The sequence below is a fragment of the Notamacropus eugenii genome, chromosome 2 (assembly GCF_028372415.1).
Source record: "Notamacropus eugenii isolate mMacEug1 chromosome 2, mMacEug1.pri_v2, whole genome shotgun sequence".
In the NCBI taxonomy this organism is placed as follows: Eukaryota; Metazoa; Chordata; class Mammalia; order Diprotodontia; family Macropodidae; genus Notamacropus; species Notamacropus eugenii.
Window position 1 is genome coordinate 151,485,899 of NC_092873.1, and position 12,825 is coordinate 151,498,723.

Genomic DNA, 12,825 nt, shown 5'->3' on the forward strand with positions numbered 1-12,825 from the left:
AGCCAGGCATGAACGAATTGCCATTTTGCACAACTGAAGCCACCGGTACAATGGGCACCCATTCAATAATTCCCTCCTAGAAACGTGCTGGAAAATGTGCACTTAAAAAAAAGTCACACATTTGCCTCAACTATAGATATCAGAAGCAATGAAGTAAAACCCTGCTGGAGTGTGATTCTCATTTTTTTGATGTACTTTTGTATTTCAAGCTTCTCAATTTTCTTCTACCACAATTTTACTATTTAAAAAGTCGATTGCATTTCCAACTTTCATCTCATTGAAGGAAAAAAAAATATCAGAAACTTCAACCAGTTACCGAGTAACCTGCAGAACAACCCAGTTCAGCGCGGGCGGCAGCCGCAGCCCACCTCCCCTCCAGGAAGCATTTGCCCGGCGGATTCCGGGACGAGTTTTCCAGGTGGGGTTCTGGAGAAGAATAGAGTCCACCCACGCGAGAATTCCTCATTAGGGGGTTTATTTGTTTTGCGTTTTTTTGGTTTTTTTTTTTTTAAATTTTCAGCGGTTACTTTCCTGCTCAGAATATATGTGAAGGGTGTTAAGGAGTGAGAAATTTGGATTCTACAGGATTAGGGTTCCAATTCAAGGTTTTCCACTTGCTACAAATGTAACCTTGGCAAGTCACTTACATCTGAAACTGACACAGCCCTAAGAGACCTGGTAATTGACCTCCCCTCTTATTTGCAGCTCTCCACCTCCACCCGCGTCACCACCTCTTCCCTCCCCCCCCCCCCCCCCACCCCATTTTACAGAGAAGGAAACTGAGGTTTAAGGAGTTTGGGCACATTCCCTTTTCCGGCTTCTGTTTCACCCTCTGAAAAAGGTAGGAGCAGACTACCAAGCGAAGGCCCTTCCAGTGTAGTCCTCTTTGAACCCAATTCGTACTCATCAGACCTGGCGCAAAGCTGCCTTCCCACCTCCCTTCTGGGGAGCGGGTCAAACTACAAATCCCACCAGCCCCTGCGGCTCGCCGCCTCCCCCGCCCCCCTCCCCTCTTTCATATCTCCCCAGGCTGGCGGCTGGCGCTGGTAGAAGCCAGATCCCCGTAGTCCTCGGAGACGTCAGGCTGCAGCACTCGTTCCGCTCGGCTCCGCATCCTCAGCCCGCGCTCGCGCCTCCCGTTGGAGCACAGCACCACCCCCCCCACTCCCCAACCCGGCGAAGAGTCGCTGGGGGTCCAGCCGGCACTGTCTAGCCCTCCTCCTCCTCTCCCCTCCCCTCCCGGCTACTCTCGAGTAAAGGGGCAGCGGATGAAGTGAGACGATGGTCATCCGAGTGTTCATCGCCTCCTCCTCCGGCTTTGTGGCGGTGAGTGAAGGAGGTAGGGGCGCCGGGGGGTGAGGAGGGGGGACCAGAGACCGTGGCTGTTCCCCAGCCTGGAGGAGCTCCGACCCCACCCCCCGAGGCGGGAGTCAAACTTTGCAATTAGGAAAGGGAAGGTGGGAACTTGGCAGCTCCGCGGGCGTGTGCTGGGAGAAGGTGCCTAGACCTAGAAGGAGGAGGGACCTCAGGGGTCCTGGACACCAGCCCCTTCCCAGCTCAGTTTACAGAAGAGAGCCCGAGAAAAGGGAAGCGACTTGCCCAAGGTCACGCAGGGAGTCGGTGGAAGAGCCAGTATTCGAACCTCAGGTTCCCCGACTCCAAATCCAGCATTCCTTCCACTCGAAAGGATACGGACCCCTCCAGCCTCCTCCCCTCCCCACCCATGAGGGGTAGATTTAAATAGATTTAAATCTTGGAATCATCTAGTCTAATTCCTTCCTTTCACAGATGAAGAAACTGAGTTCCAGAAAAGGTTAGGTGACTGGTCCAAAGTTTAATGCACAGGTAGAAAATGGCGAGGCTGTGGGAGTCTTGACTTCAAATCCAGCCTTCTTGTCATACCAGATGTCTTCTTCCGGTCCTTGGGATCACTGAGGCCCCTCTTTTTCCTACCTAGTTATCATAGCGTAGACTTAAAGCTGGATCTCATACGACCCCTTCATTTTATAGGTTAATCATCAAACGTATTAAGGCATTATGTTCCAGGGATGAGAAAACTGAGGTCCATAAAGGTAAATTGACACCTCCATAGTCCCACAGGGAGTAAGAAACAGAGGAGAGATTGGAACACAGGTTTTCTGGTTCTGTGTCCAGCCTTCCTTTCAAAGGGGAAGACATAGATGTCTATGGGCTCTTCTCTTCTCTAACTCCAACCCCCACCCAGGATCCTAGATCCTAGATTTAGAGCTAGAATGGGTTCTAGAGATGATCTTTCCTAACCCCATCTAAGAAAGAGGTGGTCACACTAAAGTAGTAAGTAGCATAGGCAGGATTCTAACCCAGGTCCACTGACCTGAAATCCAATGCTTTGCCCACTAGATCACACTGTTGGGCTATACAAGGCTCAGGAATTGGGGTGAGGCACTGGAGGATGAATAATGCCTCTTGGTAGGGATTTTTAGGGGCAGACCAGAGAGGATTTTCTTTTCTTGGTGTTCTTTGCATCTCTGGCCTTTTAGCCACATTGACTATGCCAAGTCCATTGTTTTGTTTTTAAATTTAGCTCCCAAAGGAAACATTTAAATGGAAAACACCTTCTCCCTGCTCTTCCACCTCCCCCCACCCCAATATATTTCTGTAGTTTTGCTTGGGTACAAAGAAAGGCAAACCAGGTTTTTCCTGCTCTGTCAGTTTTTTAATGGTCACCCATAAAAATAGTACCTCCCTTTAGTGATACCTAATGATGTAATATGTATTTGTTTGAGGTACTTATTCTTACTTGTTTTATCTCTGTCCATACTGTGGTAAGCATATCTGGACATTTATGCTCTTAGTACCTTATAATTTGATCTAAAGGGATCTCAAAGACCATTTAATTCAGGGTTTCTTATTCCAGTGTCCAGAAACCCCAAGGGATCTCTGGATAGGTTTCAGGGGGTCTGTGAAATTGGAAGGGAAAATAATTCACATCTTGATTCTCACTAACCTCTAACTGAAATTTAGCATTTCCTTCCTTGACACACAAAAAAGGTTAAGATCCTCCAGATCTAATCTAGTCACATCATTTTATAGATAAGGAAATAGAGTTTCTGGGAGGTACAGTGACTTTCCCAAGGTCATGGAGCAGATGAGTGACAGAACAGAGATTAAAAAATATGTAGATAGATATCTCTATATAAAATACACACACATCAAATTTGTTTTTACAGTATCTTTATTTCCAGATATATCTTCTCCCTCTCCTGCTCAGTGATCACTATAACAAAGAAGGAAAAGAAAAAAGAGAAATTACTCACGGAAACTTAGCAACACATTAACTATATCTGATAGTGTTCCACACCCATAGGATCAGAGGTTTAAGGCTGGGAAGGACTTGGAGGCTTTGGAATTCAACTTTTTCATTTTACAGATGACGAAACAGAGGTGTGAAATAACTTATCTAAAATCATCCAGGTATTGAATGATAGAGATGGGGTTGGAAGATATGCTCTACTTTTTTTAACTGCCATATCTATTTGGGGATAGTTGTGATTTCATGTTTTAACCTTAGGATAAAGATAGCAAGGAAAGTAAGTCTCACTTAAACAACTAGAGATTTTTCCTTAAAGAAAAAATATAGTGGACATCTCATACTGCAGGAGTAATCTATATCAGAGGTATGACTTAAATTTCTTGGATGAGCAGTTAAAGTTCATATTAAGTTTGTACGTATATCCCAATATTAGTACATACTTTGTTAAGTCAAGAATCTTAATATGCCTAAAGAAATGTAGGGGTCTCACTAGTTTCTTGCCCTGTATTTGGGTGGAGTAATTTTACAGTGACTTTTTTCCCGAAGGGACTGATGGAATAAAATATTGCCTGTAATAGCTTATAAACCATCATAAGCATTTTAATTACAATAGAAACCAACCCCAGATTACTGAGGCATTTGTCAGAGAATGAGTGGTGGGAAGTTACCATCTTGGCCAGACAGGGCTGTGTTGAGATTTTTGTAGTTTTGTCTCTTTTGTTGCTGCTTAGTCATACCTACCTGCAATAATTTTCTCTTTAAGTCACAAATCATGTTTCTGGGAAGAGAGTCTGTCTCAGGAGTGGAAGTGCTCATCTCAATGTATCCTTTAATGAGGACATTAGAAGGCTTTAAGTTTTATCCCTGACCTCTCTGCTTTAATAATTCTGTTCACGACATTTTTATTCACTGAAGGAAGGAGGGTAGTGCCCTGTAGAGACTCAGGCTAGGCCCAAGCCTGGCAAAATTGTCAGAAATTAGCTTGTTATATTAATAAGTGGATCCATGTGGACTGTAAATCAAAATGGTTCTGTGTGACCAAGCCTTCCCCCCAACCCCTTAGCATTTTTTCTTTTTTAACATTTCTTTTTGTTGAAAGGAACATTGGACTGGGAATCAGGAGATCTAGGGTCTCATCCTTGTCCTGCCACTCTGTGATGCTCTGTACTGCTGACCAAATTGCTTAAACTCTCTGGGCCCCTGGGTTTTTTAATATAAGCTAGGGTACATTTAGAGTGAAGGGCTAAACTGGATGATCTCAAGATCCCTTTATAGCTTTAACCTTCCTTCTTTGAGTCATGAATCATAGAGATAGAAGGGACTTTAGGGATCATCCAGACCAGGGATTCTCAAACTCTTTATACTCTTAAAACTTGAGGACCCTTTCCTAAGAACTTCTGCTTATGTGGGTTATATCTATCTATATTTACTATAACAGGAATTAAACAGTCTTAGATTTATGAAAATAGTTTTGAACTTGTGAACTCTCTGAAAGGAAAGGTCTTGGGAACCTTTAGCTGCGCCTGGACCACACTTTTGAGAACCACTGACCTAACCCAACCCATATCCTCCAAAGAATTCCCATTACTAGATACTTGATAAGTGATCATCTAACCTTCATTTGTAGGACCACCTACAAGAGAGAACCCACTGCCTCCAAAGGCAGCACTTTCCACTGGTAAAGGTTTTTCCTTATATCAAGCCTAATCTGCTGCTTTGCAACTTTCACCCATTGGTCCTTGTTCTTTCCACCGTGGCTAAAAAGTCTAATCTTACTCTTCCATGTTACATCCTTTTCAGAGCTTAAGGGCAGCTCTCTTTTCCCCACTGAGTCTTTTCTTTTCTGTGAATTGACTGGATCTGGATAATTTCCTGAATAATCCCCATTATTTTGTGTAGACAGGTCCTTAAAGTACATTTCTTTTTTTTCTTTAGTGTTTAACTCTGGCATCCTTGTTCTATTCACTATAATGCCATACAGGTATTCTGAGAGAGCTTGGCACAAAGTTAGAACTACTCAGCAATTGCATACTCACAGCTAATGAAAACTAATTATCCATTTTCAGTGGACTTCTGTGTAAACACTGAATCTTTTCAGGTTTTAAACAATAGATGGTTATTGAGACTCCCTAACTGTAATATCGTATCCCATTAACCAATAGTCCACTTTTTCTGTAATAATGAAACACTAATGTTTTTGGTGATTCTGGAGTTTATGCCCAAATACAAGAATTAGTAATTATTCCAAGAAATAACGAGCTGTTTGTAGACTTCATTTAGGTCACCTAATAGCTGGCTGGGCAAAGTTAATGGGGTCTTATTGCACTCCTGCCAGTTATTAAACCTGAGAAATAAAGCCCAGTTTCTCCCCCTCAAATAAACGTAGTGGTGGACAGTCACAATTTCATTCATAGTAATGGAAACTTAGAGGTTTCTGTTTTTTCCAGAAAATAGCACATATGTCAGAAATCCTAGTTGCCCCAAATGGACAAAAATGACATGATCCAAACCTGACTGGAGTGTGGGAGAATAAATAGTTTACTCTGCAAGTCAATTTGGCTTTGGCTGAAACTTCTTAAATAGATGAGGAAGGAACAGGATTAGAACTGGACTGAGTCAAGTAAGTAATCTGCTTAAAAAGAGGAAAGGCATTGTGGCTTGGTTGATAGAGGGTTTGCTTTAGTATCAGGAAGACCTGATTTAAAACTCGCTTCTGACATATATTAGATATGTGGCTTTGGGCAAGATAATTAATCTTTCACTGCATCCAAACAACCTTCCAGCTTGATAAACAACAAATGGGTTCCTTATCTGTTGATAGAGGGACTTCTCCATACTGGGAATTGCCACACTGATAATGTCACAACATAAAAAAGAAAAACTAAAAAGACCTTGGGCTAACCTAGTCTGGATTTGAACAGTGATTTTAAGTTAAAATTCTGGTATTCTGGTTTAATTCATGTGATCTTGGGAAGTGAGTTCAATTCATTTCAGTTGAAAAATATTTATCAAGTGCCTTCTGCTATGTGCAGTGCATTTTACTGAGCTCAGGGGTTGGGGAAGGGGAAGAGTCAAGATGGGATACTTAGAATCCTCCATTTGTGAAGGCTTTATGTGTTGGGGATAGAGTGTCCAGTGAATCCCAGACACTGAGCTTCATTGGTCAAGGGATTTGGGGAGGGGGGGATCCCAGGATTCTTACATCCATCCCTAAGGAAGCATCTATCCTCAAGGGATTTGACGTCTATTAGCTTATAGAGGAAATGAATTTGGGAGATGTGTGTACCTATGAGACATGAGGCAGGAGATACTGCCTTCCTGAAATTTATAATCTAGTAAGGGAGTGGGGGATTGTGACACCTGTATAGCCAGTGCAGACTAGAGTCAGCCGGGTAGATGGATAAATTGTTACTGTAATTGTATATTGTTTTGTGTGTGTGTGTATGTGTGTAGATATGTATGTATATAAGTATATATACACACGCATGGATGTGTGTATATAAAAATTGTAACTACTTATATATTTGTGTGTAAATATGTATGTGTGTATGTATATATACATATATATCTACACACATATGAAACAGTATATAATTAGTTCACAGTTTATACAGTGTGCTATTGTATAGATGCACACGCACACTTTTTCCAGTGACAACACCTATTTCACTATGAAATGATAACTATTCTGTGATATTGTGTATATTTGGAAATTAAATGAATATTGGTATTATCCTAATAAATGATCATTCATTTAAATATTAACATTATTCTGGTCCTGGAATCAAGAAGACTTGATTCAGACCTCAAGCTGTGGGACCTTGGGTAGTTCAGTTAACCTCTCTCTGCCTCAGTTTCCTTAACTTTAAAATGGGGATGATAATAATCACCTCAGTGTTATTGTGAGGATTAAATAAGATAATGTTGTAAAGTGGTTCCCATAATGCCTGGCACATGTTACTTGTTCCCTTCTCTTCCTTAGAGCATGTTAAATAAGGTGCAAATAGTATTAGGATAGGTCTGTCTGAGAAAGTGGCAGCCTCGGTTCTTCCCCAGAAAAGGGAGGCCCTAAAGTATTTGGAAAGGTAATATATTAATGTGCTTTTTTTAAATTAAAAGGAGTGGAAAGTTTCCGTAATAGTCATTCAAAAAGTATTTCTTGTGTTTACTTTGTATATAGTACCGTACTAAATGCTGGTGGGTGGAATGTTCAGGGCGGAATGGAAGAGACCATCTGGGAAGTAGAGGACATGAATTTGTAGTAGAGTGTGGAAAGCACTGAATGTGTAGTTACAAGACCTGGGGTTGTCAGCCTGGCTTGGCTGCTTAGTATCTGAGTAACCTTGGCCAAATCACTTAGTTTTTTTGACCTCATTAGCCTCATCTGTAAAATGAGGAGGCTGGCCCAGATGATTCTAAGGTCCCATTCAACTTTGAAACCTGTGCTCCTATGTTCTTTCCTCACGGTACTTATTACTAAACTGTGTAAACGAATACTTCTGTTAATAAAGAGGGCATGTCATAAGGACATATTTCTTTGTCAGAAACTTCACAATTCAAGGTAGAAATGTTATACTAGGTATAGGGATGCTTTCTAGATTGGCTGATGTAGGCATTTACCCCTTGATACTAACACATCAATTATGTTAGAGAAAATAGGAATTACAGAGATTTCTCTAGGGAGAAAAATAACTTCCTTTCTACTTCAGAAAAATTTTTAACTGAGGCCAAAGCCTTTCAGTCTGCAACGTACCCCAGTATATCAAGTATCTGTGATTGATCAATGAAGCACATAGGTGATAGCCCTTGTCTGTAAAAAGATGGTCTTTAAGGGTCATTATGCCCTCAAAATTCATGAACTATGGTGATGAGACTTACCAAACTCAAATAGATTGTTCTTCAGACCATACACATACATTCAGTCCACCACCTGTCTTATCCTTGAATCCTTTCCAGCTTAGTAGGAACCAAAGCTTGTATTCTATTTTCCCTGTGTCCATAACCTTTTGAGGACCCAGGGACATCTTCACACCATGAAGAAGCCTCAAGAATGGTTGTTTTATGAATCAGAGAGGAAGCTTAAAAATCTATATGCTGGTTTAATTGAAACTTTGAAAGTCATGTAAGCAATCAGTCATAAAGTATAAGTGAATGACAGAAATGCTTTCCTGTTTTGATAGAGGGATGAGTCAAGAAGTGGCTTAGCAGTTGATAATATAGAAAGAATTTTATAACTCAACATGAGGTGAATAAAACAGTTACAGAAGAACAGAATACATAGTATGATTATTTAAAAAAAGGAAAAAAAGATGCATCAGGTACAGTGGAAAGAGTTGTGGCTTTGGTGGGTTTACCTGGATTCAGATCCAGTTTCCTTTACTACCTGTATGACCTTGATGTATCTAACTCTTTCTGTCTCAGTATTCTCATATGTAAAATGGACTAAATGACCTTTGAGATCATTTATATAGCTCTTGATCTGTGGTCCTTTGTAGTTCTAATATTAAGATTTGGGGCAAAAGAAAACACTATTGATTCTGCAGACTTGTTTTTGTTTACATTCCAAGTCAGCCTGAAGCTCAAGAACATGTCATTCCATAATTCAGTTCAGCAGATATGTACTAAGCGCCTACTTCATGCGACATACTATGCTAGTGCCAGTGATACAATGAGAAAATCTGAAGGCAAACATATAAGGAGAATAATAATGATGTGGTTATATTATACATATAAAATAATTTTTAATTATAAGTAGTTTTAAATATATTTATTTTGTTTTGCTTTTTAAAGTATGAAAATATATTTTGAAAGAGAATTTGTACTCTAGTTGCAAAGTAACAGTTGAGTTTCACTTTTTATCAGTGAAAATTAATAGGTCCTGACTGAGCTGTAGTTAAGGTTAAGTTATCTCACTGGACAAAGCTGAATTTAAGATGTCAAAGGAAGTATTTATTCAACTGCTAAACTTTAGCGAACTTGACCTCTAAATTCTAATTGCAAATGAAAATTTTTTTCTCATTTATAAATTACTTTTAAGAATGGCCTACTTTGTTCTGACTTTAATTTTGGTTGTAGGGTCATTTAGTTAAAAATATGAGCCAACTTTTATTGATCCAAATTATACAGTATAACTTTTATTAATTTACTTTTATGTGATTCACTTTACATTAAGGTTGACCAGCCTCAAGGGGAAAATGGCTTTGGACCCCCAAGTTATAAAGTTTATGATAAATTTGCCTCCTCTCTTTCTGGGTCACATTGAATGCTCATTAAAATTTTGGGGAAAGAAAACACTCCTGACTCTGTACACAATTGTTTTTTGTTTACCTTCCAGCTGAAGCTCAGGGATTTGTCATTGAACCTTTTAGGACTTTTGGCTGATCCTAATGCATCATAACCCAGGGAAGCAGGAAGCCTGCTTCACATAGCTCATACAGCTTGCAAAAGGAATTTATGACAGTGTTAGATTTTGGTTTGGACTTATTCTCTTAATAGGTGCCTCCTGATGGGTACCATGAAGCCCCTTTTTCCTAGTAATAGTTATAGTAAAAATATTTATATTCTAATACTGTAAAGATAAAGGGATTCTGTGTCTCCTTTGTGAATTAGATTAATTCCCAAAAGTCTGGAAGAGCGTAATTCAATTTTTTCCTTTTAGGTCCATTATGTGAACAGTCATAGTCAACATGCTAAACATCAAAGGATAAGTCAGTTTCAGCGTGGGAATATCAAAATCTTGTTTGGGAAGTAACTTGAACCGATCAGGATAGCTTAGAACTAGGCTGGTCTTCAGAGGGCTGGCTCCCTGTACCCCTGGGTCTTTTGGAAGTTGGTCATTTCTTCTGTAGAAGGGGACACAAATGTTACAGCAGGAACTTGGTGTGAAACGTTTCTCAGCATTGTCATAGAGCCCTCAGAGCAGGGGAAAGTGAATCAATCAATCAACAAGCAATTTTATTAAGCACCTATTAAATGCTAGGCATTGTGCTAGGCACTAAGCATACAAAGACCAACAAAGAATCTCTTCTCACAAGCCTGATGAAATTATTAGAGTAGACCTGTATATGGAGGGTGATAGCAACAATATGCTGTATCAACTTCCTGTAATTACTGTTTATCAAAAAAATAAAAATGGATATGAAAACAACTTTCTGCCCTCTTAGATTTAATAGCATTGAAAGTGAAGATTAGCCCTTAGATATATAGAAGTAGCTTTCGAACACAAGACAATCTCAATTTTATATGGCATATAGATGCTGATGTAGTTCCTTTCAGTGATAACAAATTAGTTCATATACCTTGAATACATCCCTGGACTGCTGCTGCAGATCACAACCTATGCTATCTATGTCTTCTTATCCTGTATGACTTTGGTCCTTATCCTTCCAAAGGCAGCTGGTGGTGAATGAAGTGAATAGAACACTGGGCATAGAGTCAGGAAGATAGTTCAGATTTGACCTCTAGACACTTACTAATTGTGTGATCCTGGGCAAGTCACTTAACCTCTGTCTGCCGAAGTTTCCTTATTTAACAAAGACAGGCCTAGGCATTTGACCTGGTAACAAAGGGATCTCATGAGGTGCTTCCATTTGTACCAAAGACCTTGGGTGAGAACTGTAAGGGTCTTTTATACTTAGATGTACTTTCCTTCTGATTGGCCTGACACAACTCATTGGGACCTCCCCTGGCAGTCCTGATTGGTGGACATTTTAATGAGGAGGTAGGCTAAGAGTTCTCAGCTCCAACTTTGGGAAGGAGGAAGCTTGTGGGTTGGCCCTCAGATATGGCCTATCACTCATCTGTGTGTGATCACATACCTCTGAATCCTAAGAAATGAGAGTTGCTAACTATCTTAACCAGAAAAACCAACTCAATCAGGTTTTTCTTGGCTTTTTCTTCCCTTTGTAGACTAGGTCACTCCGAACTTTAATGAGCAAGGGCTAAACTCCTACTCCCTAAAGGACGGTCTAACTCAGGAGTGGGGAACCTGAGGCCTCCAGGCCAACATGTACCTCCAGGCCACAGGTACCCCTGGTCTAACTCAAATTGGGTCCAGTTTATAGACTAAACATTTGGGTAAGGACCAGCCCAAGCCAGTTAAAGAACAGATGCCTTGGGGGCTAGGAGTGGTCATATTATTCTGGTTTGGGACCCTCAGAGACTGTCTGGCCTGTTCCCAAGTGAGGTCTTGACAAAAATAGGAATAAGAATGGATCACAAATTAGCAATTGATTATAAATATAATAGCATAATATGAATTTCCTTTATTTATATGTAAAATGAGGAAAAGAATTGTGCTAACCTCCTAGCTTTGTTGGGAGGATCAAATGAAGATAATATAAAATACTTCACAAACTTTAGAGTACTACATAAATGATAGCTATCATTAGTTTAATACTACTAATCTCCTATTATGATATTATTAATAATAACAATAATTCCCCCAGAGAGTATATATTCAGTGCTCCGGAGATGTTCTGATATTTTTTAGGATGCCATTGTAACACTTGGCCTGTCCATCTGTGAAGGAGTGAAGACTCCTTTCTTTTCTGCCCTTGGTCTGGCCATGTGATTTCTTCTTTGATGAGAGCTCCCCACTGAAGACATTCCGTTTTCCAATGTAAATTGGCATTTGCTCTGCAGTCTGCAGTCTTGGAGAGTTGCTTGGTCCCTGCAGATGAGCACTTAACCATGCCCTTTCTGCCTTATGAAGACATTTATACCGTTTCTGAAGGGGAAAAGCACTGTTGCTAATATATCACAGCCTACTTACTTACACATTTTTCTATTTTATTTTTATATAGGCATTTATTTTCTTTTCCTCACACCTTTCCCCAATTTAAAAGTAAAATAAAACCCTTGTAACAAATATGCATAGTTAGGCAAAATACATTCCTAATTGTCCACGTCTAAATATGTAAGTTTCATTTTCTGTCTTGACTTTATTTCTTCTTGGTCAGGAGGTGGGTTGACATTCTTCATCATCAGACTTCTGATGACAGTGTGGTCATTGCATTGATCAGAGTTCTTAAGTCCCTTACAATTGTAATTGTTTGTATTTACAATATTATTTTATTATCTAGATTATTCTCGCTGCTGCTGACTTAATTCTGCATCAGCTCACAAAAATTTTCCCAGGTTTCCCTGAAACCATCTCTTTAGACGTTTCTTATAGCGTAATATATTCCATTACATTCATATGCCGTAATTTATTCAGCCATTCCTCAACTGGTAGACATTTCTGTGGTTTACAGTGCGTTGCCACTGTACAAAGAACTGCTATATAAATGGTTTTGTACATATGAATCCTCTTCTTTTTTTGTTTAATCTTTTTATAGTAAAAGTCTAGTAGAGGCATCTCTGAGTCAAAGGGTACGTACCATTAAATGACTTGAAAATTATAATTCCACGTTTCCAGAGTAGTTAGACCAATTTGCAAACTTCTCCAACACTTGTCGTTTTTTCTTTTTTCTCATCTTTGTCAAATCTGATGTCTGTAAAGTAGAAACTCAGAGTAATTTGCATTTTCTCTG

General features: G+C 39.9%; 1 protein-coding gene across 3 annotated transcripts in view; it reads left to right on the top strand.

The window, feature by feature from the left end:
* The first annotated feature begins 820 nt into the window (after positions 1–820).
* The window catches only part of SH3BGRL2 (SH3 domain binding glutamate rich protein like 2), a 94,434-nt gene continuing 82,429 nt past the window's right edge, over positions 821–12,825 (top strand). For 2 of the 3 annotated variants that reach the window (XM_072642667.1, XM_072642665.1), the window contains exon 1: positions 1,016–1,326. In XM_072642667.1, coding sequence (XP_072498768.1) covers positions 1,282–1,326 — 45 coding nt within the window. In that variant the 5' untranslated portion in view covers positions 1,016–1,281. Of the gene's footprint in view, positions 1,327–12,825 lie in introns of all 3 variants that reach the window. The other variant, XM_072642666.1, reaches the window with a different exon arrangement.